Here is a 26,791-nt window from a genome sequence, read left to right on the forward strand (position 1 = left end):
GTGCGCTGGAGGGAGTTTTGTGCCAGGGATGCTTTTTTTTTTCCCCCAGACTGGCCGTGTTAAGAAGAACAGTAGATATAATATGCTTATATTTTGCTATTCTTCCTAAGGTGACAGAAATGGTAAATTGCTCATACTAAGGTTTTGTTAACATCATGTTAAGATCTCCTCAGTTTAGAGATATTTTACCGATGTATACATCTGATGGCAGACCTTAACGTATCTCACTACATTGGAATATGCCATATATTGTGGCATACACTGCAGGTGTGGTATGCTAAAGCATTTTGAGACATTTGTAAATTATTTTATTGGCTGGAAAACCCTGTTTATATAATGCTCCCATTTTTCTCCCTAAATATCCAAGATTTCTAGTGGATTTGTAGTCATATTCTCTAGACATGATGGACATTTTAAATAATGGATCTCCATACTGGTCTTTATTCCATCTCGATCTACAAACTTTGGCACTATCTTGTTTATATTGAGATTACTTTCTAAACTAGAGATAATCAAACTTTAATGAATTTTTTTTATTCGGGTCCAAATCAATTTTACCCAAATCAAAAGCGCTCCAATTGCTCTGAAAATTGGGATATCACACTCCGAAGTCTTCTAGGACTCCTATTTTTTCTCTCTCTTGTCTTTCTCTCTTTTTATTTTGACCCTCTTTTAAGCTCTTTAACACAATGACAGCAATAGGAAATAATATATGACAGTGGCATATACAGACGTGGACAAAATTGTTGGTACCCTTTGGTCAATGAAAGAAAAAGTCACAATGGTCACAGAAATAACTTTAATCTGACAAAAGTAATAATAAATTAAAATTCTATAAATGTTAACCAATGAAAGTCAGACATTGTTTTTCAACCATGCTTCAACAGAATTATGTAAAAAAATAAACTCATGAAACAGGCATGGACAAAAATGATGGTACCCCTAGAAAACACAGAACATAATGTGACCAAAGGGACATGTTAATTCAAGGTGTGTCCACTAATTAGCATCACAGGTGTCTACAACCTTGTAATCAGCCATTGGGCCTATATATATGGCTCCAGGTAATCACTGTGTTGTTTGGTGATATGGTGTGTACCACACTCGACATGGACCAGAGGAAGCAAAGGAAAGAGCTGTCTCAAGAGATCAGAAAGAAAATTATAGACAAGCATGTTAAAGGTAAAGGCTATAAGACCATCTCCAAGCAACTAGATGTTCCTGTGAGTACAGTTGCACATATTATTCATAAGTTTAAGATCCATGGGACTGTAGCCAACCTCCCTGGACGTGGCCGCAGGAGGAAAATTGATGACAAATCTAAGAGACGGATAATCCGAATGGTAACAAAAGAGCCTAGAAAGACTTCTAAAGAGATTCAAGGTGAACTTCATGCTCAAGGAACATCAGTGTCAGATCGCACCATCCGTCGTTGTTTGAGCCAAAGTGGACTACATGGGAGACGACCAAGGAGGACACCATTGTTGAAAACGAATCATAAAAAAGCAAGACTGGAATATGCCAAACTACATGTTGACAAGCCACAAAGCTTCTGGGAGAATGTCCTGTGGACAGATGAGACAAAAATCGAAGTTTTTGCCAAGGCACATCAGCTGTATGTTCACAGACGAAAAAATGAAGCATATCAAGAAAAGAACACTGTCCCTACTGTGAAACATGGAGGAGGCTCTGTTATGTTCTGGGGCTGCTTTGCTGCGTCTGGCACAGGGTGTCTTGAATCTGTGCAGGGTACAATGAAATCTCAAGACTATCAAGGAATTCTAGAGAGAAATGTACTAGCCAGTGTCAGAAAGCTTGGTCTCAGTCGCAGGTCATGGGTCTTGCAACAGGACAATGACCCAAAACACACCGCTAAAAACACCCAAGAATGGCTAAGAGGAAAAAATTGGACTATTCTAAAGTGGCCTTCTATGAGCCCTGACCTCAATCCTATTGAGCATCTTTGGAAGGAGCTGAAACATGCAGTCTGGAAAAGGCACCCTTCAAACCGGACACAACTGGAGCAGTTTGCTCATGAGGAGTGGGCCAAAATACCTGCTGAGAGGTGCAGATGTCTCATTGACAGTTACAGGAAGCGTTTGATTGCAGTGATTGCCTCAAAAGGTTGCGCAACAAAATATTAAGTTAGGGGTACCATCATTTTTGTCCATGCCTGTTTCATGAGTTTATTTTTTTACATAATTCTGTTGAAGCATGGTTGAAAAACAATGTCTGACTTTCATTGGTTAACATTTATAGAATTTTAATTTATTATTACTTTTGTCAGATTAAAGTTATTTCTGTGACCATTGTGACTTTTTCTTTCATTGACCAAAGGGTACCAACAATTTTGTCCACGTCTGTATAGCTATGGGTATGTGCATGGTTGACAGTTTTAACAAACAGCCTGTTTAAATATTCATTGTATTATCACAATTGTGATGCTCTTTTAACCATCTAACTGTTCTTCCCGAGCACAGCTCGGGTCATGGAAAAAGTACTTAAAGGGAACCTGTCACCTGGATTTTGGGTATAGAGCTGAGGACATGGGCTGCTAGATCGCAACTAGCACATCCGCAATATCCAGTCCCCATAGCTTTCTGTGCTTTTATTGTGTCAAAAAAACGATTTTATATCTAAGTAAATGAACCTTAGATGAGTCCTGTCTCCTCCATGCGTTCTCTGACTTTGAGCCCAGCCACGCCCACTGTGAAGGAGCCTAGCACTCCTAGCTTTGTGACGTCGGAGAGCAAGGAGGAGATTCGGAGGATGCGGGGAGGTTCTGGGCTCCTTCACAGTGGGTGTGGCTTGGCTCCGGAAACATTAGTAACAGCTCCTTGTGCTTCTTGCTTGCCTCATTTACATAGTTTTTGACACAATAAAAGCACACAGAGCTATGGGGAATAGATATTGCGGATGTGCTAGCAGCCATCTAGCAACCCATGTCCTCAGCTCTATACCCAAAATCCAGGTGACAGTTCCCTTTAAGTATTCTTCCCAAGCTCAGCTTGGAAGGGGGGATGGCTGCTTTAGCTGCTGATATCTCCTGGATGGTCAGCTGGCATTGCAGGTTTTTTATACAAGACCAAAATGACAGCATTAGTCCAAGTCAAAGAGGAGATATCACTGTTAGAAGAGTCGAGAATAATTGTGGGTAAAACCTGCTTTTACTTTCACTTTCAGCTGTGTTCACTGCATCTTGATTTGCAACAGTTATATTTTCCCATGTACTGAAGATATTGCTGTGATTCTGGCATTGTTTGAAAGCTTGGAATACCACATCTCTAGCTAGCACCAAACCAGACATATGAGCAGTTAAAGCAGCCACCATTCTCCCTTCCTTTCAATCTGGAAGAGGAGAGGGAGCAGTTGCATAGCTGACAAGCTGCAGGAGGAGAGAAAAATAGTTTTAAAAAAAAATATAAAAATGTGGCATTATCAACACTGGAGTGTACCAAATAATAAAATTATGTTATTTTTACCACACTGTGGTGTGGGACCCGAGCTACTTGAGAAACCTTGGCGCAGTGCTCGGGCTCAGACATGTCCTCCACAGTAGGATATGTTGGCTAATCTTTCAATTTTAACATCATTTTGAGGGTTTAGTAAGACCGCAGAGTGCACCTGTCTGCTATTATTATATTGTTATATTGGTTGTCACATACACATAATTATCTTCTGGCCACAAGTGCAGGATTTGCTCCCCTGTATATATTTGCACAACTGCATATGGGTTTGAGCACTTCCTGCCTGTTTAATACCACACCATTTTTTTCAGTTTGTTTGCATATAGAGATGCCTGGAGGTGTTTCAACTCCAATTTAATTGTGCCTGTTTTCCATCCACAGGCTACATTTACGTGTACCTGCGAGGCCTGGGCCATGTCAGCCAGTCTTGAGTGGGACTCGCAGACTCCTCCCATTGCTAGCATGGTTACATGCTGGAGGTAACTGGTGAGTTGTCTGTGAGTCGGACCTCATGCTCCTGTAATTCGCCCACTGGCTCCTGGTATTGCCCATACGGCTTAGGTAGGTGAGTGTTAGGACCCGAGCTAATTGAGAAACCTTGGCGTGGTGCTTGAGCTCAGACATGTCCTCCACAGTAGAATATGTTGGATAATCTCTCAATTTTAACATTAGTTTGAGGGTTTAGTGAGACCGCAGAGTGCACCTGTCTTTGCTATTATTATATTGTTATATTGTTTATCACATCCACATAATTGATATCTTGTGTAGGATGTTTATTGTGGTACTTGTGGTCTGCTGCGGGCATCCACCACTGTATGCATTTTTGCCGGGGATCGCCATTAGCAACGGGCCACAAGTGCAGAATTTGCTCCCCTGTATATATGCACAACTGCATATGGGTTGGAGCACTTCCTGCCTGTTTATCACCATGCCATTATTTTCAGTTTGTTTGTATATAGAGATTATTACTACCAAGATGCATAACTTTACATTTATCCACATTGAACTTCATTTGCTAAGTTGATGCCCAATCACTCAGAGTGTTCAAGTCAGTTTGTAGTTTATGGACATCTTCCATAGACTGTACAGTACTACATAGCTTAGGGTCATCTGAAAAAATTGAAATGGTGCTATTAATACCATCCTCGATATCATTAATAAATACATTAAATAATAGAGGGCCCAGCACTGAACCTTGGGGTACACCACTTATAACCCGGGACCATTCTGAATAGGAATCATTGACCACAACCCTCTGGACACAGTCCTTCAGCCAATTTTCATTCCAATTACAAACTATACTTTCCAAGCATATAGACCTTAATTTACCTATCAAAAGTCTGTAAGGGACAGTTTTAAAAGCCTTTACAAAATCCAGAAACGCCACATCCACAGCTGCCCCTCTGTCCAGGCTTCTACTCACCTCCTCAACAAAAAAAAAATCAGGTTAGTCTGACAACTTCTGTCCTTGGTAAACCCATGTTGGTTATCACTTATAATGTCATTTACAGTCACATAATCCTGTATATAGTCCCTTAAGAACTGGTCTTTATTTATCTGTGGAGGACCTAGATCCTTTTTTGAAAATGGGCACCACATTTGCCTTGCACTAATCACTTGGCACTGTACCAGTACATAGAGAATCTTTAAAATGTTTAAACAGGGGCACATCAATGATTGAACTGAGCTCTTTAAGAACTCTTGGGTGTAATCCATCTGGACCTGGAGCTTTGTTCACATTTACCTTATTTAACTTAGCTTGAACCATATCAACATTTAGCCAATTGAGTATATTACTGGATGTACTAACAGCCCCGGCACAAAAGATATCACTGGATGTACTAACAACCCCGGTGCCACAGATATCAACTCATTTCTTTTCTTTTGTATATACAGAGCTAAAAAAAACACATTTAATAACTCTGCCCTTTACTTATCTTTAGTGACTTTTTACCATTAGGGGACATACCTGCTCAGACCTTGGATTTTTACACTGACAGAAGACAAGTTTGTCCATTTAGGTGTGATGGAGGTTGGAGAAGACAGTAAAGAAAGAGAAAACTGGGCCAGTCCGCCTGCCCAGAAGTCCATGAGGTCAGTAAACGGGGTATTTGGCAGGGAAAGGCCCCAGTCGGGTAGAATATAAATACAATAGAAAAGACAATATAAAATAAAGTAAAAAAATAAAGAGCTGGCCAAAAGTAAGAATATGATACAGCAAAATAAAATTATGTAAAAGGATAGGAACTGTGTTATATTTCCATAATGACTACACCATTTTTACTGACACCTAGCAAAAATTCTGCTGAAGAATTACATATTGTGGATGATGAGACCATCTTATGGACAGGACACCTGCCTAGCAAAAAGTCTAACTGATGGCATATAGAAGAATTCTATTTTGTGGATGAAGAGACAATTTTCTGAATAGGACACCTGCCTCGCAAAAATTCTGAACGTTAGCATACATAGGAATTAAATTTTGGTAAAGACTCGGAACTGCACCACTTTTCATGATGATGAGACAAGACAGACAGCTGGACAGAGCTACTAATGCCTGCTGAATTTAAACTAAGTAGCATGGCCGCAACTGCTGAACCACCTATCATGCATCTATATCCTTCATCTGCATAAGAGTTAGTGGCAGCTGAATTTGGCCTAGGTTTGACACATTTTGAGTCTGCACCCACATTATCAGTGGCATAACTAGTTTCCGATCTGACCACAATAAAAGCAGGTCTGGCCTTGGCATTTGTGAGGTTTTGGCTGCTATTTATTGCCTCCATGGCCAGCACTCTCCTTCTCTTATGTCACCTCCTCCTCATTACCACTTCTCTTCTCTGTATTTGTCCTAGTGCCCCGAATGCTAATGTCGCTACCACTGCCACTCTCGCTTCAAGTGCTACTACTACTACCACCACCACCAACACAGATATACATGGGGATCCGCCATCTCTGCCTTAACCTACTGATGTTTCTCAAAGTCATGAACAGGTAGACTATCTTGAGTATTTTCCGTATTTTCCATAGAACATGGGGTTTGGCTGCCTCTTCTTAGGAAAAAAAAAGAAGTTGCCCCACTAGGAGGGGACAGTGAAGACAGAAATGATGCAACTAAAAGGCTTCTATGAGGTTGCAAGGAGTAGGAGCAGGAGGAATTCTATAATCTCTGGTTCCAAGGTACAGAATCAGAGGTGACCTTGACATTATCCTGCTGTAATTGAGAGGAAGAGTAAGCCATCCAGTCCACAATGTCATCCTCTTTATCCTCAGTAATAATGTGGCACCTATTGAAATTTTTATTAAATGTAAATCTCTGAGGGAGTGTGAAAAAACTAACAATAATGCTTGCCTCCTTATGATTTAATCATACTACTACTACTGGCTGGATGGCTGGTGCTGCTACTGCAGCTGATGTTGACCTGCGGGTCTTTTGTTTTCCACTCTTCCATTTAGCAGACATTTTGTTATGAGACATATAGATGTCAAATCACAGGTTTAGTACACAGATTATTAAACAGTACACCTACCCCATTGTACAAACACATTTCATACTAGTATTGACAATTTACAATGGCCTCTTGAAGAAGGCAGTACCAAAACACACATTGGGTCTGGAAAAGTCCCTGGTGCTGGAGGTCATTATGGGTAAGATTTTGACCTATTGTATGTGACTATTGCAGGATTGGATTGGGAAGAGCATGATTTTTGTATGATACCATGGGGTGTCTCTAACACTATATAGTATTTACTTTTAATCGATAGTGATTCCCTCCAGCCACATTGCAATAAAAAATAAAAATAATTCTTAAATATTTATGGTCACTGAATTGTTACAATCTATATGTGCTTCCCCACCTCCCCACCTTGGTGATGTCACCTCAATCTATTGTTAACATTAAAGATTTATATTTTATGATACTGGTGACTATGTGTTTTCTGGTGTTGTTGTTTCTAGGTTTATACTGCTACATCAATGTAGTTATTGCAACACAACTTGTTCTGTAAAACTGCCGGGTATCTGCATGCAATGCAATGCATGGAATGAAACTGCTATACTTATGTAGTTATTGTAGTACAATACATTTAGTAACACTGCACAAAATCTTGGCCCATGTATGGCAAGTTTTATTTTGAATGGTTCCTTTTCCCTTTTAATTTTGTGTAATGTAGTGAGTCAGGGGTACCAGATACCAGATGGAATGGAAACTGCTATATTACTGCAGTTATTGCAGTAAATCGTGTTAACTAATTCTGCATGGTATCTTGATGCAATACACTGAGTGGAATGAATCTGCTATATTAATGAAGTGGTTGTGGTACAATGCGTTAACTAAAGCTGCATAGTATCTTTATGCACTACAATGTGCTTGCAGCAGAATGTATGCTATTTATGCTGTCGATAGAGGTGCTGGCACTAAGCCTATAAAACACTTTAGAACTTTCGAAATTTGAGGTTTTTACAAAAAAGGCTTGCTGGCTGTTCTTTTACAAAAAATTGGTTATTTTAGGGCAACCCCCCATCATGTGATCCTCCATTTTTATCTTCCTGTTGTTTTCCCTGCCAGTTTTTTTACTGTAAAATGGGATGAGCTCCGTTTAGCACATTTTGTCTAAAGCAAATTGCCAAAACTTAAAATTAATTTGGAAGCATCCTTTTTGTGACATGTTTAACTAATCTGATTCATTTAGAATCAATTTGCTCATCTCTAATAAAAACATAATAAAATTAAAACAGACTATCTCAAAATTTGACCAACCTGCAGCAATATAATGCACACAATGGAAATAAATAATGATACTAGATGGACCGGAGAGAAAAAAATGTACAAATTTTTCAAGCAAGGTATTTTTTTTTTACTTGCTATTAGCACCATCAGGGCTTTCATTTTTATTTAACTTCCAGTACATATTCTGCTTGCCAGTGATACTAACGGACACATTGAATGGCATGTCGCTATTGCTCTGCTTCTGTAAAGCCATGGGCTACTCTTGACATATATACAAGGCATACTTTTGTAATGATGTCCTTCTAATGACATTGTGCCTTTTTTTAAATCAGAGGTGAAATATATTTACATTACCAGATATCCTGAAAAGTAAAAGCTCTTATATAATTACAAATCCGTTGCACGTATACATGTCTGATATTTAGACGTAGTGTAGCACATATACATATCTGATATACCTATCTCTTGTACTTCCTTTATCATACAGTAATATTCTAATATCTATTCTCTTCACAAAAAGGAGACTTCTTTTATCAATATTGATTTGTTCGGATGTCTTGGCTGCTTCTTAGTGTGTAAAGTAAATAAAAGGATAGGTTTGTGCCAGCAATATAAATGCCTATTCTTGTCGGCAAAGCGCGGACAAGAATAGGACATGTTTTACTTTTTTAGCCGGGCCGCGGAATGGAACCACGAATGCGGACAGCACACGGAGTGCTGTCTGCATCTTATGCGGCCCCATTGAAGTGAAAACGGAGGCTAGGATGCGGACCCAAACAACGGTTGTGTGCATGAGGCCTTAAACTAATACTTTGTTGAAGCACCTTTTGATTTTATTACAGCACTCAGTCTTTTTGGGTATGAGTCTATCAGCTTGGCACATTTTGACTTGGCAAGATTTGCCCACTCTTCTTTGCAAAAACACTGCAAATCTGTCAGATTGCGAGGGCATCTCCTGTGCACAGCCCTCTCCAGATCACCCCACAGATTTTCAATTGGATTCAGGTTTGGGCTCTGGCAGGGCCATTCCAAAACGTTAATCTTCTTCTGGTGAAGTCATTCCTTTGTTGTTTTGGATGTATGCTTTGGGTCGTTAACATGCTGAAAGATGAAGTTCCTCTTCATGTTCAGCTTTCTAGCAGAAGCCTGAAGGTTTTGTGCCAATATTGACTGGTATTTGGAGCTGTTCATAATTCCCTTTAGCTTAACTAAGGCCCCAGTTCCAGCTGAAGAAAAACAGCCCCAAAGCATTATACTGCCACCACCATGCTTTACTGTGGGTATGGTGTTCTTTTGGGGATATGCAGTGTTGTTTTTGCGCCAAACATATCTTTTGGAATTATGGTCAAAAAGTTTTACCTTGGTTTCATCAGACGATAACACCTTTTCCCACATGCTTTTGGGAGACTTCAGGTGTGTTTTTGCAAAATGTAGCCTGGCTTGGATGTTTTTCTTCGTAAGAAAAGGCTTTCGTCTTGCTCCTCTACCCCATAGCCCAGACATATGAAGAACACGGGAGATTGTTGTCACATGTACCACACAGCTAATACTTGCCAGATATTCCTGCAGCTCCTTTAATGTTGCTGTAGGCCTCTTGGTAGCCTCCCAGACCAGTTTTCTTCTCGTCTTTCCATCAATTTTGGAGGGCCGTCCAGTTCTTGGTCATGTCACTGTTGTGCCAAATTTTCTCCACTTGATGATGACTGTCTTCGCTGTGTTCCATGGTATATCTAATGCCTTGGAAAAAAATTTGTACCCTTCTCCTTACTGATACCTTTTAACAATGAGATCCCTCTGATGCTTTGGAAGCTCTCTGTGGACCATGGCTTTTGCTGTGGGATATGACTAAGAAAATTTCAGCAAAGACCAACTAGAGCAGCTGAACTTTATTTGGGGTTAATCCGAGGCACTTTAAATGATGGCAGGTGTATGCTGACTCCTATTTAGCATGATTTTGAATTTGATTGCTTAATTCTGAACACAGCTACATCCCCAGTTATAATAGGGTGTAAACACTTATGCAACCACATTATTTTAGTTTTTGTTTTGTTTTTCTTCCCTCCACCTAAAAGATTTCAATTTGTTTTTCAATTGAGTTGTACAGTTTATAAGTCACATTTAAGGTGGAAAAAGTTCTGAAATTATTTATCTTTGTCTAAAAAATTTTTTACAGCACAGAAACCTGACATTTTAACAGGGTTGTGTAGACTTTTTATATCCACTATATATAAATTACAAGTTTTACAGATTTTTTCATGCAACGCTAAAGATAAGTCTGCTCAGCTACTCCTGCAATACCCCAGATAGGGCATCTGCAATTGTTGATCATATATTGTTATGTTATATTATTTGATGTATCTGTTGTGAGTTTCAGAATGATAAGGTATGGTTGGCATAAGGAATGGAACTTACCATTCCATTCCTCCGCTTTTATGAGGAGTGGGCTATTTCCTGCTAGGAAGGGAAGCTCTAGAGAGTTCTGGAGAGTTAGATTATCAATCCTGGAGTGAGGTAGCACATTCATCTGCTCCCACTCCAAGGGCCTTGGGACTAAGCATACAGCTAATCTGTGAGGACCACTACTCCAGGGTGACTGCAGGTCCTGAGCCATAGAAGTTCTGCAAGCTACAGCATATACAGTGACGGAGTGATCAGCACTACAGCTATACAGACCCCACTGCAGGTGAGGGGATAACAAGTTAAGACACCCATCATAACTGTTTAGGACAGGCACACTCAAAAGCCTGCATTTCACAAGTGCCAGCTAATTGCTGTTAGCAAAAGAAAATGAGGAGAGAGAAGGACTACTCTAGAGTGATATTGTCTACCATCTTGCCTGCCACTATATCGTATCTGGGGATAAAGACATTGCACCTTGTACAGACAGCTGGATGTACCGTAACTCATCCTTTGCACTCAGTAAAGGAAAATGCTTGTTATACTTCTATGTCTGCCTGATTCCTTCATATTACCTTTTCACTGCACCGGTCCAGGGGGAGCAAAGGCCTGAGGGAGTACACTGTGACACAACATTTCATCAGGGTCACTACCATTGCCATCCTCTGCACTGGCTCCTCAGGGGGTCAATGCACATGCTGCCTGCAGATTGCACTGCATATTGTCATGACAGGTTCTCTTTAGCAACTCTGCTTACTGCAGGGTAAATTACAAAGTTCTTTGATAGAAACAGCAATGATCTAGGCCTGCTCACACAGCTGATGGAACTGAATCCACAAAATTTCTGGAGCACAGCTGGTACCCCCCCATGTAAAAACAATAATTAATTTATAGGTGAGCTGTTTTCCCATAACAGGCCCTCCTAAATTGAAATGCTTATGTTTCTCAGATGTTTATCCTTACTGTAAATGTATAACTCACCGAATAGAATATAGAACATTTCCATCTTTGAAGATTCTCAGAAGCTTGTTGTCTGTTGTCACTTCATGAAAGTTTGCACCCTTCTCATTAGCAAAAAACAAATCTGGTTTCCAAATAGAATCCAACATAGAAGGATCTAAATCTAAGGAGTCATCTGGATATTCACTATATGCAAGACGAGGGTCATTCCACTTTTGGCGCAGAAAGATATTTAAGCGGTAATCCTGTGGAAGAAATAAAAGCATATCATTAATATCACTTATGCATATTTAACTATATTAGCATCTACAGCAGGGATCAGCAACATTCGGAACTCCAGCTGCTGTGAAACCACAACTCCCAGCATGCAAACATACTTGGCTGTTCTCCTAACTCCCATAGAAGTGAATGGAGCACTCTGGGAGTTGTAGTTTCTGAACGCTTGGAGTGCTGAAGGTTGCTGATCCCGGATCTACAGTATAGATCATGAAGTGCAACAATCTGTCAAATATTTTGACACAATATTTAAAATGTTGTATTTTAAACTTGAGTTTAGGTGCCCTTGGCCCATTCAATCATATAACATATACATTTTTCCATGTCACTATATAAAAAAATTAAAAAAGAGCATATAATCCTGCAATTTTCACACTGGCCACTAGGCCTAAAATACGTTAAGACTACCTGTCTGAGAGCAGCTACATGGATCATAGGCACAGTGGTCAGAAGGGGACATTGTTATTATTGCCTGTGGTGATCATAATAACAATGGCTACTAGGGATGAGCAAACAATGGCTACTGGGGGAGTAGATTGAATCCAATTTTTTGCAATTAATTTGCAAGTACAGTTTTAGCTATTGCCTGCTTCCAACTCTATTGCCTGCTTCCACAGAGCTTTATAGTGCACTTTCCCCCGCAGGACCACAACAAGATTTGCCTCAGATTCCAGACACCTAGGTCACTGGGCATCAGATCTGACCCTCATCTTAAAGAGCAACTAAGGAGACTTATAGACCCTATGCAACAAAATGAATTGTGAGTAATGCTGTGCCGTGCTAATAGATAGAGTGAGAGTATTCTCAAGTACGGAGTACCATGGTGACAAGGTTAAAGAACATCCACTTCCCATTTCTCCTTCAGTCTGGACGGTGGATCAAGTGAGCATGAAGACCAGCTCTCCCATAGTAAAAGTTTGAATGAAACTCAAGGTTTAGTTTATTTGCAAAGTAGTACAAGAATGAAAACGTATAAAAAATATAGATTTATCAGATATACACTATGGGGGTCATTAATCAAACTGGTGTCAAGTAGAATTGGCTTAGTTGCCCATAGCAACCAGCCAGATTTCACCTTTGATTTTGGACAGCTACTTTGGAAAATTAAAGGTGGATTCTGATTGGTTGCTATGGGCAACTAAGCCAGTTCTACTTTACACCAGTTTGATAAATGACCGCCTTTACGCCCAGGCCTTATTTATGCTTTAATCTACTGGTGTCTGCACACCAATCTGAGAGCTGTTTCCTCTAGATAATAACACGCATCTTGTCTGCCATGGCTTCCCAGTGCCTTTCATTTACACATTTCAGTATTTGCAGAGACAAATCTGCATTAGTGGGCTTAAGAAGGGGATTTTGATTATCTGTGTCACAACCTTTTTGCTATTCACCCGTAATTGAAATCTTCTCATATTCTGTAAACCTACAAAAGATTATTTTATATGCCATTGACTGTAGCAAACGTAATATCTTAAGATGACAGTGAGAAGTTATATTAAATCAGAACAATTAGGATTTCCATTTTGTGTTGATTAAACATTAAGCTGTTCGCCGATATTTATACCACAGTCTATTAAATGAATCTACAAATCTGATGTCTTATGCAAATCATATCACTCCTAAAATAATGTTATTTTAGGAAAGAAAATTGGTGCTGACATGTGATCTAGCCCCTTGCTAAACTGGGGGTCTTGAACCCCTTGTTTCTTCTCACCATAGTTGGAATTTGCTGTTGCTCTGTTCAAACTCTCTTGGGCTGAGGAAAATGATTGAGTGATGATGTGGCAAAGAGGAACAGGGGACTCAAGTGATCATGGGGACCTAGAGGTGGGACCACAATCAATCATACATTTATCACTTATCCTCTGGGAATACCGATTTAAAGGCCCTGACTTCTCATAAGACATGTAGAATTATATTTTATGACCACCATTTTTATGACCATTGCTTACTTGTATTGCACTGGCAGTGAGTAACAGACGGTATCATAGCCCATAGCAGCATTCACAATTCTGCTTGCTTCAGAGCTCAAATCCTCCACATTTCTTGTTGGTTCAACGTTTGCACAGATCTTGTAGTGGTGATTTACAAGAATGACTGCCATGTACTATTATATTTTATGTACAGCCAGGTGCAAGTTAGAGAAAGTAGACTGTGATAACCCACGGGTGCACCTAGCCTTTCTGCTGCCTGAGGCGAAAATTGAAACGGCTCCCCAACCCCCCAATGACAATTTCTTTACCTCACCCCTTCCCTCCAGCCCTACTGTTAACCGCTTTAAGTCCGCCCATAGGATATAAACGTCCTATGGGTGGACCTCTATTTCTGAAAGCACGTTTTAAAACGTCCTTTCAGAAATAGCAGCTGCACGCTAATCGTGCAGCTGCTGATCGGGTTGCCCGCTGTCAGTGACAGCAGGGCAACCCGGAGATAAGGCAGGGATAAGTGCCCAAGTGTCCCTGCCTTCTAGATCGCTGCAGACACAGCACTCACTGTGCGCTTCCTGTTCCGGCCCGGCGGTCATGTGAGCGCCGGGACCGGAGCGTGCAGGAGCTGTGTGAGGTCTCTCAGAGACCTCGATCAGCCCTGCTATGAGGCTGTACAGCGCAGAATCATGCTGTACAGCCTCTCTGGGGGGTGCATTTCCACTGTAACTGGGGCTACTATGTCAGCCCCAGTTACAGGAGAAATCAACAGTGAAAAAAAGAAGAAAAAGTGAAGCAAATGTCCCCCAGAGGTCTTGTATGACCTTATGGGGGACGGAAAGTGTAAAAAAATAAAAAATAAATAAAGGGTTGAAAAAAATAAAATAAATGTGAAAAAAAAAGGTCCCCAAGTAAGGAATAAAAAAAAAAAATTAAAATAGAAAAAATAAAATAAAATAGACATATTTGGTATTGCCACGTCCGTAAAAACCAGCTCTATAAAAATATCACATGAGCTAACCCCTCGGGTGAACACCGTAAAAAAAAAAAAAAAAAACTGTGTCAAAACAAGCAATTTTTGTCACCTTGCATCCCAAAAGGTGCAACACCAAGTGATCAAAAATGCGTATGTCCCACAAAATGGTACCAATAAAACCGTCACCTCATCCCGCAAAAAATGAGCCGCTACATAAGAAAATCTCTCAAAAAATAAAAAAACTATAGCTCTTAGAACATGGAGACACTAAAACATCATTTTTTGGTTTCAAAAATGCTATTATTGTGTTAAAGTGAAACAAATAAAAAAAAGTATACATATTAGGTATTGCCGCGTCCATAAAAACCAGCTCTATAAAAATATCACATGAGTTAACCCCTCAGATGAACACCGTAAAAAATAAAAAATAAAAACTGTGTCAAAACAAGCAATTTTTGTCACCTTGCATCACAAAAGGTGCAACACCAAGTGATCAAAAACGCGTTATGTCCCATAAAATGGTACCAATAAAACCGTCACCTCATCCCGCAAAAAATGAGCCCCTACATAAGAAAATCTCTCAAAAAATAAAAGAACTATAGCTATCAGAACATGGACACATTAAAACATAATTTTTTTGTTTCAAAAATGCGATTATTGTGTAAAACTTTAATAAATGAGAAAAAGTATATATATTAGGTATCGCCACGTCCGTAACAATCTGCTCTATAAAAATGTCACTTGACTGAACCCCTCAGGTGAACGCTGTAAAAATAAATAAATAGAAACTGTGCTAAAACAACCAATTTTTTGGTCACCTTGCCCCATAAAGTGTTATAATGAATGATCAGAAAATCATATGTACCCAAAAATAGTACTAATAAAACTGGCACCTTATCCCCTAATTTCCAAAATGGGGTCACTTCTTGGGAGTTTCTACTGTAAGGGTGCATCAGGGGGGCTTCAAATGGGACATGGCATCTAAAAACCATGTGGAGTTCCTTTTCTTCTGCGCCCTGCCGTGTGCCCATACAGCAGTTTACGACCACATGTGGGGTGTTTCTGTAAACCGCAGAATCTGGGTAATAAATATTGAGTTTTGTTTGGCTGTTAACCATCGATGTGTTAAAGAAAAAATTGGATTAAAATGGAAAATCTGCCCAAAAAGTGAAATTTAAAAATTTGATCTCCATTTTCCTTTAATTCTTGTGGAACGCATAAAGGGTTAACAAAGTTTGTAAAATCAGTTTTGAGTAACTTGAGGGGTGTAGTTTCTACAATGGGGTCATTTATGTGGGGTATCCACTATGTAGGCCCCACAAAGTGACTTCAGACCTGAACTGGTCCTTATAAAGTGGGTTTTGGCAATTTTCTAAACTTCTAAGCCTTCTAACGTCCTAAAAAAATAAAATGACATTTCCAAAATGATGCCAACATAAAGTAGACATATGGGGAATGTTAAATAATAAATATTTTATGAGGTATCACTTTCTGTTTTAAAAGCAGAGAAATTGAAATTTAGAAAATTGCGAATTTTTCACATTTGTGGGTAAATTTGGGATGTTTTCATAAATAAAGGTGAAATATTTTGACTCAAATTTATGACGATCATGAAGTACAATGTGTCACGAGAAAATAATCTCTGAATGACTTGGATAAATAAAGGCGTTCCAAAGTTATTGCCACATAAAGTGAGATATGTCAGTTTTGCAAAATTAGGCCTGGTCAGGAAGGGGGCAAATGGCCCAGATGGGAAGTGGTTAAAGACATACTCGGAAAACATTACATACAGAGCTACAAAAACATACAGAGTAATACAACGCCACATACTGTGCTTCCCAATACTATACTGCAGAAACTGATAATCCCCCTTCCGCTGCCCCCTTCTTGCCCCTACCTTGTGCTGCCTGAGGCAATCGCCTCCCCTCATTGCTGGTGCACCCCTGTGATAACACCTCTTAGAAAGAGAATCACATCCTTCATAATAACCGCTGCAGTGGCAATACTGCCTATTTGAACTGTAATGTGACTGTTGCTAGAACATGCCAGTATTGCTGTTATGGTTGTGGTATGCCACTGTATCATCCCACACGTATGAGCCCCATGCTGTGTTGTAATATACCAGATATACCATGCACCGTCACTGTGCCTTTAAGCTGCTGTGAGGGAATAGTAAATGTTCATGTTCCCCCATTGGATGAGACATCTTGTAAGTATTGAGACCATGGCAAGAATGTATATGTCTATGTCATAGACTGTGAGAGCGTACTGACACTCTGGGGGAGTCTCATACCTTGGGTAAGATGTAACAGACATTGCAGAGCCTGCACTGTATAACATAAATGTATGCACTGTCTGATAAATATATCTTGTATTGTGTGTTAGGCTAGTTTCAGACTAGCGTTAGACATTCCCAGCAGCCTACTAGAGATGTCTCGATCAGGCATTACCGACCACTACCCGCCACCGCCATTAACTATAGTGGGGACCGGAGGAGATCCATCCACAATCTGATAAACATGCCGAGAATGTGTCAGATGAAATCTGGGCAATTCTTGGCATATTTGCTGGTTAATGGGACTGGATGGCAATATGGCAGCTTCCCGTAACGCCAGAATGAAAAGAGGTCAGCAGGCTGTTCCCTCACGAAACAGCCTGCCATATATACATGCGCTGATTTGAAACTAGCCTTAGGAACAACATTTGGATTAGGCTACATTCACACGTCAGTATTTTCCTATATCCCGATTTTCGGTCCGTTTTTTGCGGATCCGTTGTTGCTGAAAATGTTTCCGTATGTCATCCTTTTTTGCGGATCCGCAAAAAACGGAAACATGTATAAATTTCAATAATCAAATAAAGTTGTTTGGAATTCATTGAAAAAAAATTGAAAAAATAAAAATAAAAAAAAAATTGTTATGTGTTTCCAGGAACGGAATCCGCAAAAAACAGATGACATACGGAATGACATCCGAATGTCTTCCGTTTTTTGCGTATCCATTGACTTTGCATTGTACCAGGATCCGATTTTTGCGGAACATAATAGGACATGTTTTATATTTAAACGGACATGCGGAACGGAACAACGGAAATGGACAGCACACATTGTGCTGTCCGATTTTTTCCAGGACCCATTGAAAATGAATGGGTCCAGATCTGGTCCTGATCTGTTCCGCAAAAAACGCAAATTGTACTATCACTATAATGTGTGGCTTACCTTTTTTGTGATCTGATCTAATTAGCATAGGGTCCTTAGGTATGTAGTATAAGTACATGCATATATACCTCATGGTCAGCAGCAGGCAGAAGCGGGCAGTGGTAGCAGGCAGGTCCAGTAGAAGCAGGGGACTGAGCTGGGAAGCTGCTGGAGCCAGAGCCAGCATGTTTTCCTTTGAGGACTAGCAGGGGAGATGGTACTGGAAATAAGACTACCTCAGGAATTAGCTAGGGCAAATAGAGCTGAAGACTGCAGAAGAGTTGAGGCCAGTGCTGAGGTGTTGACAGAAACCGCCTAGCCCATGCTTCCTGGAAGCAGGCCTCTAACCAAGACCAGCCTGCCTGTAAACAGTACTGTGTGATAGACTGTGTGTACCTGAAGAAGGGCAAACTACACCTGTGGAGAGTGTCTGCAGTAGTTGTGAAGGGAACTCCTGTTAGACACTATGCAGATTGTGTGGTACTGTGCCATGTGGTGATAAATGCAGATACATCCATCTTTGCTGCTGCCACTCTGAGACCAGAACCAGGGTGCTGATACTCATGTAATTGGGTGCAATACAAGCCAAAGGGTGACTTGTTAACTCTTTAAGGAGCCGTGTTATATAAGTCTGTTGCCACCTAAAGAGACAGTGTGCTGAATTATCCAATTGCCTCCTATTAAACCTGTGCCCTCATTGAGATACTGTAACCACTAAGCCTGCCGCTTTTCAAAACTGTTATAACAGTAATTTAATACTCCACGTGAATCAAGGACCACCTTGTTTAAGTTACAAATGCGCCCTCTTGATTCCTTCTGCCATCCCAGAGTAGAAAGACACTCAGGGCCAACAGATCCTTTCTGTAAAGTCTGAATGTGTCATCAGAAAATGACCTGCTGTTTAAATCACTTTTTTATGTTTAACATATTTTTAAATCATTTTTGACGGTTTATTTTGATTTTCCATTTCACTTTTTATATTTAAACTAAAACAAAAAAATCCTGCAGTTTTTGCACTGGCCACTATGTCTAATAATTGGGCCACTTCTTGGTTTATACTGATCTCTTAACTCATTATAATACTGTCTGTAATGATATCAGCTTTGTGTATAGATAAGACAGGATCCTCTATTCACAATAGGTGATTGTCAAATCGTATCTACTCCTTCCTTGCACAATGACCTCTGCACAGGTCACAGAGCATGCCTAGAAACCTCTCCCATAGAAGTCAATGAGGCCCCTTCAGTCCATTGTGTCTATGGACCATGTGGCTGCCGTAAAGCTCATTTTTTATGCTTTGTAAATGCTATTAAGAACAGCTCAGGCAAGATGTCTGCCCCCATAATAATTTTCAGGAAATATTTAAAAAAAATCTACAATCAGAAAATAAAATCCGATTAAAAAGGATATGTGTTACTATCTGATTTTAACTGGCAGATAACATTTTTGGTGACACGTTTCCTTTAAATCTGGAAACACAAGGAAGGCCTAAGATTTGCATTATTTCTACAGTATATTATTATTACAGAGTTAGTAAAAAACACTTTTCAGAAGAGCAGCCATGCATGAGAACATACAGTATTACTACTGGCTTCCACAGCAGTTAGACAATTTTTAAGACTGTTAGAGAAATGTCAAGGACAAGGTAATTATTACTTTTTAAGGCTATTTCATCTATAAAATTGATAGTTTTAAACATTTTCTTTTTTTTCGCTTTTGCCTTTAAGTTGCTGCTTGAGATAGTTGCCTTAGGTTGCCTCATTATAGACACAGATACGATATGTAATTATTTTTTGTTCTGTAGTTGCTGTAATCCTTTTTTATGATGTGCTGAAATTATACTGACGTTCTGTAAGACAAATATTTGTGTAATGGAGTTGTGCTGAGGGCAATCTTTTCTACATGCAAATTAGTCTGAGTTACGCAGCAGCATGTTTCCACATACTGTATATCATACAGAGGGTTTTATAACAAACACATTGTCAACTCCTCAAACTCTCCCTTCATAGTTATAACGATCTAGCATTTTATATTGTATTTCAAAATGATTTGGAACATTTAGAACATCTTAAAGGAACACTTTTTTTTTTTACTTATCATTCATAAAAATTAAATTTCCCATATGCCCATGTTTATGCAAATTAGTTTTTACATGACAAAACTGTATAGAAAGGTTATTGACTATTATGTTAGGACAATCAGAAAACTTTCTGTCACCCTAATGATATTGATCTAGGTGCGCAGGTCCACCCAAGCCATCCAACAGATCTGAATTAACTTTGAGGATTACTGTCTCTCAATCAGATGAGAGCTGGTTTGGAATATCTCGTAATGCACAAGGCTTTCATTGTAAGGTATGCTGACTGTTATCTGTCTCATGGATAGATTGATGGCTTGCACATACCTGGCTTTTGGCATATAGCCTCTGTGTGGTTGTCTATTGGATGTTGTGGATAATCGTCCAATACGCATCCAGTTATCCTCTTAATGCTGTTTCCAAACCATTTTGATGGGATTTCCATCAATTTCTAACCTTTGTTAACCAGACATCCTCTTCTCTTCCGAGCAGGGGGTGCCTGGGGTTCTCCCATTGACTTCCATTGGGCTCGGGTGCTCGGTAGATGCACCGATGTGTTCGGCCAGAGCACCCGAGCACACGAGCACTTTGGTGCTCAATCAACACTACTCTATATATCAATCATAAGGTTCTGTTATTTTTAGGATTTAGACACACATAATGGCTCCTGTCTAACCATGATTCATATATATGTGCCACTCCTGCGATATAGCTAACTTTCTTCCATCTTGCTTACTTCCAGCTGGTATATGGACATGGTCAACTGTACAGCTACAGCCAATGACTGTGTTCAGCTATAATGTGTCGTTAAGTGGCATGTCACTGCTGGCTGGCATGTGTTGACTGGGAGCCCATCCCTACTGAAGCTAGTTATTGACTACAGCTGTGCAGGTGACCATGTCCATACCCTGGAATATGGCCGAACAGAAGCCAGGAGAAGGTACATACATATAGGCCTTTCACTAGGTCATACACACTAGTGGCCATTAGTGTTGATCGCGAATATTTCAAATATAGTGATATATATTCGTAATTTCGAATATTAGATTTTTTTAAAATCAGTACACATGATCCCTCCCTGCTTCTAGCTTGTGGGCCAATAAGAAGGCTGCAATATACTTGACTTTAGGAGTAGTGTTGTTTGCGAATTTTCGTAATGCGAATTTTCGTAATGCAAATTTTTCAACTTACAACTATTAGACAAAGAAATAGCACTATATTAGCTAAATTGCTCTACATTCTTGAATATTACAAATATTCGAAAAAACAAAGTTATAGCAATATAGTGAATATTTGAAAAAAAAAACAAATATAGAGCAATTTAGCTAATATAGTGCTATAATCTTTTTTTTAATAGTTGTAATTTTTTTCTCATCTGAAGTTCAGATTGGAAAAAAAATTCCAACTATAAAAAAAAGATTATAGCACTATATTAGCTAAATTGCTCTATATTCATTTTTTTTCAAATATTCGCTATATTGCTATATATTTTAGTTTTAGAATATTACCAATATTCGAAAAAACAAAGTTATAGCAATCTAGAGAATATTCGGAAAAAACCCCGAATATAGAGCAATTTAGCTAATATCGCATATTACACGATCGTTACCTTGCCGATTTTTCGAGTAAAAAAATCTCAGACTATAACGAATATTCGAATTTGCGAATATTCAACGAATATTCTACAAAATATTTGCAAAATATTGAGAATTCGAATATGACCCCTGCCACTCATCACTAGTGGCCATAATTAAATAGCAAAGAATTCCCAGAAAGCCCCTTTAACATGTTGTTATCATATATTCCTTGGTTTAATTTTAAGTTATGTAACCACCACAACCAAAAGTGGATTTTTCCTCAAATTCTAAACAAAATTTGCAACAAATGAGTTACATACAGATTTTTTTTGCGGCTTTGCTACAGGTTTAACACTATGCAGTGCAATGAGTGAAATCCAAGCTGAAAATATTCAGTGTAAATTGATGCTGTGGATTTAAAATCTGCACTGCAGATTTATTTTTTGACATGCTGCAGATTTTCCGCCCACAGTTTTGTGGTGAAAAATGTGTAGCATGCACATTGCGGGAATATACCCTGACATTAGTTTTCATAAATGCACTCCAGCAGGCGCGTAGCTAATGGCTCATGGGCCCTGGTGCATGAGTTCAGCTTGGGGTCCCCCGTCCCTCAGTGCTTTGTGTCCAAGGGCAGGAAGCGCATAGCCTTCGTGCTGCCAGAGGCTAAAATTGAAACAGCACCCCTGCCCCCATGCCAAATTCTTGATTTAACCCCCTTCTCTTGAGCCAGAGGTGTAACTTGACCAGCATTGACTTTCTATAATACTGGTATCTTCTTATGCACCACAAGGGTCTTTGGGCCCCCTCAGGCTCTTGGGCCCGGTAGCGACTGCTACCTCTGCACCCCCTATAGTTACGACCCTGCACTCCAGCTTGGGGTTTATCTATGTCATTCCTCTTTTCATAACTCTTATTACTTCTTATTCAAAGTTTGTCAGAAATAATATCAAGTGGGCGTTTATCAAATCTATTTTCCAATGCAGGAAAATTTTATATAGAAATAACACAAACATGCATCCTTAGTGCTAGGCCATATATCACGTGCAGTGAAGGATCTGCTGCGGTTTTGATTGCCCCATGAAGCTATTATTGGAGATGTCAGTTCAATGTTTCTTTTATGTAGCTTCATTTGGCCTTTCAGTCACTCAGTCCAGCATGTGTCATTCTTCATTACGTATAGCAATGTTCCCAGTGCTCACACTTATGCTTACTTTACTCTGCACTGTTAAAATTACAACCACACTTCATTCCCATGCATCACTGTGAAATGCATAATTTACTGTAACATACCAAATGCAGCATGGCATCCATAATTTATTCTTAATAGACCTGTACTTGAATTTGATTATTTTTTCATTTATATCTTGCCGTTTTATAAAACGAGAATTTATTATTCATCTTCATTATCCATTTATCTACTTATAAGTGAAAGTTGGATCTTGAATCAGAGGGAATTATTTCAATTATTGTATTTCATTTCTAATCGGGAAAATTTGTATCTTAAATTCATTGTTCATTTTTCTTAGACCATTCACTTAGGGTATGATCTCTTTCTTCTTTGGTATTTAAAATGGCAGTTAGTATCCTGTTACTGATTAGGCTTTGCATTTGGGGTTCGACCTCCATCTGCTTGTTTTGCTAATCCGTGAATACCAGCAGCTAAATTCAGTTTCCTGTGTGGTGGTTAAAAGATGAAGACCTGGAGGTTCCAAGGACTCTGTTGACCAGAGTAACCCATTCAAAGTCTGACTGAAGAAGCACTTTTAAAAAGCAGCCAAAGTAACAATGACATATTATTACAGATTGCAAAAAAAGCTATAGAAACTGACCTAATTGTCACACAACATTTTCCTCATACCTCAGTCAGGGGACATGAACAAATGCCAAAAAGTCGTGTCATGAAAAAAGAGTTTTCACAGGTTTGTAGCTGGGGAAGGGGCTGGCTGGTCGTATGTCCTAGGTGTTGGTAGATAGGTGGAGAAGGCATCAATAAACCACTGTGTCATCACAAATGTATTCAGATACAGGACTAGGGCAGTGAATTAAATCTGTACACCAGATGAACAAATGCCTAGCTACAACTCTGGCTTTAAGTGGCATGATCAAACCACAGCACGGGACACAATTTGATTTTTTAGCTACAGTATGTGAACCACCACCTTAAAGGGGTTACGCCATGATTGATGTAAAACATGAAAATCTGACTACATATAGTACATAACAATATCTTTCTAACAAAGCAGAAACCAGACCTATATTGCACATAGGTCCAGAGATCTCCACAACCACTACTCCAATTTCTCTGCTAGATTATCTTCACCCTGGCAGAACAGGGGGCGTGTGCCCTCCAATGCAGCTCTCTTCCTGTAACTGCCACAGCTTCTAACAGAACATATGGCTGGTGGCAGTTAAAGAATTAAAGGGGTTATCCAACCCCTATAATGGACCCCAAAATGCCAGGGCCCCTCACACAGGTTATACTTACCTCGCTCCCCGCACCGCTTCTGAACCCCGCACAGCCACCGCTGCGCCTCCCTGTCACGCGGAGGGAGCAGCTAATAGCAGGCCATACCAGTGACCTGCTTCCCTAGAATCGCGGATGGCTGCTCTCTCCCTCACCCCCCCTTAGGATGTTTTGGGCCGCGTGACAAGGAGATGCAGCCATGTGGGCATCAAAAGCGATGTGGGTGCTGGGAAGAAAGGTAAGTATAGCCTTATGAGGTGCCTGGGCATTTTGGGGGGTATTATAGGGTTTGGATAACCCCTTTAAACTGAGCATGTTCGACCAGCTCAGTTAGACGGACAAATAATAAGGAAAAGAACAAACAGCAGGTGGCATAATATATGTGCATTTTATTGAATAGCTTAGTGGCTATACTTAATGTTTAATTACATGCAATTAAAAAAGTATTTAGATCCCGGTGCCAGTTTGAAAAATATAAAATACGTTTCGTGACACTACCCCCTTAATGTGTCCCTATGAATTCTCTAGTAATTTTTAATCATTCTTTCCCTATATTTAAATTCAAATAAATAGTACTCGGATTATTCAGACTTGTATTTAATCAGTAAGACATTACATTCAATGCCTTGAATGTAGGATGAGGTGATAAAAAGGCAATGTTAATGGACTCAACTGCTTTTAATTCTCAATTAAATTTCAATCAAAACACTAATCCTACTAGGCAGCGGGATGTGACAGCCACACAATTAGGAATAAAAAGGGCTGGCATTCTGTGTGAAAGCAAGAAGAGATAATGGTTATTAAATGGAAGTACACACAACTTGCGGTAGCTACAAAGTCAAACAATAACCACAATGCTTCTTTGAAACTATAGTTGTGTTTCAAGAAATATTTATATATATATATATATATATATATATATGTATATATATATATATATATATACATAAATTTACATAGCTTTACGTTCAGATTGGGCTTTATATCTTGTTAAAAAGTCTACCTATTAAGAAGCTTCTTACAATATCTCACACCATCATTTCATCAGGTTATATGCTTAAGCCAGTACTCTCTGCTCTGCACTGATGAGGGGCAATCACCCGAAACAGCTGTCTGCAGATGAGGTGCTGGCTTATTTAATATCCAAGTCATGTCTCAAGGCTTATTTTAAGAGCTGAATATTGACTTATAGGATAGCTGCCTTACATCTGGTGGCATTAGAGGCAAAGCTTGTTAAGAGCTCATTTGCATTTCTTCCCTATCAGGTTATATGTAATGGTGCAGACATTAGGTTGCATGGTGATAACATACTTCTCGGGCTATATATTGCATTTATCTAACACGGTATAACCACCATGTGCTGATCTACAGGCCCAGATGCCAAGTGCTTTTGTGTAACTGATATTTAAATCTGCGGGGGCTTTTTATGTATATTGTGCGTCTCCTTTGCAAATTGAACAGTGTTCTCTGGTTTGGATAGATTATTAGGTATTTTCAGATGGTCCATGTTTCCATCAGGGGCTGCCCAAGTTTAAATTGACAACACCTTAACTTAACACTGACCCATTCAGTTAAAGAGATACTGTACCTTCACATGGGCAATTTTCCATGAAGTCCATCAGCCCATGTAATGAAAATCATGGAATGTTATGTTTTTTGTCTGTTCTTCCTGCAAGACTCATTCAAATGAATGGATCTGCAGGAAAAATGGCCCTCACATGGACTCCATTACTGTGCAGTACATTTATATACTTGTCTGTGTTTACCGCCAGAACAGGCAAGAGTTTGTAATTGCTTGTCTGCATTGGGCCTTGTCCTTCTTGTCAAATCTACAAAGATCTTAAGGTTATTATTTTTATCAGGTCACGTGAGCCACACAGTCATGCTCTTAGGTATCTAGTAGCATGCAGGCCCGGGAATCCGCCTCCTCCTACACAGCCCAGCAGCATGATGTGTGTTTGACCGCATCATGCTGCTCCTGGGGAATGCAAGATGTGTCCAATCTTTGAGAAAATAGGTGAGTATTCAGTGTTTGTTTTTACTTTATTAATAGATAGGGCGCTACTAAAAGAGGCACAATGTGGGCAGTACTACAGTGAAGGGGCACAATTTGGACATTACTGTGAGGGGCACAGTGTGGGCATTACTACTGTGAGGGGGCAATATGTGGACATAAGTACTCTAAGGGAACATAACATAGGCATTACTACTGTGAGGGAGCATAATGTGAACATAACTACTGTGAGGGGACACAATGTGGACATTACTACTGTGAGGGGGAAAAATGTGGACATTACTACTGTGAGGGGGCACAATGTGGGCATTGCTACTGTGATGGAGCACAATGTGGGCATTACTACTCTGAAGGGGGCATATTGTGAACATAACTACTGTGAATAGGCACAATGTGGACATTACTACTGTGATGGACACAATATGGGTATAACTACTATAAGGGGGCACAATGTTGGTATAAGTTCTGTGATGGGGCATAATGTTGGCATAACTAAGGTGACGGGGCTCAATGTGGGCATAACTACTGTGAGGGGGCTCAATTTGGATATTAATACTGTGAGGGGCAAAATGTGAGCATTAGTACTGTGAGGGGCACAATGTGGGCATAACTACTATGAGGGGGCACAATGTGGGCATGCATTGCTATATGAAGCTGAACTACATTGGTACTTGTGTAGTATGAAAAGACCTATAAAATATGTTATAATAGAAAAGGAGCGCTCCCTTTTTC

General features: G+C 39.7%; 1 protein-coding gene across 1 annotated transcript in view; it reads right to left on the reverse strand.

Moving 5' to 3' along the window:
- The window catches only part of GLRA3 (glycine receptor alpha 3), a 296,968-nt gene that overhangs the window by 102,720 nt on the left and 167,457 nt on the right, over positions 1-26,791 (reverse strand). Inside the window, exon 4 of the mRNA XM_044287265.1 lies at positions 11,576-11,799. Coding sequence (XP_044143200.1) covers positions 11,576-11,799 — 224 coding nt within the window. The remainder of the gene's footprint in view (positions 1-11,575; positions 11,800-26,791) is intronic.

This window comes from Bufo gargarizans, chromosome 1 (assembly GCF_014858855.1).
Source record: "Bufo gargarizans isolate SCDJY-AF-19 chromosome 1, ASM1485885v1, whole genome shotgun sequence".
In the NCBI taxonomy this organism is placed as follows: Eukaryota; Metazoa; Chordata; class Amphibia; order Anura; family Bufonidae; genus Bufo; species Bufo gargarizans.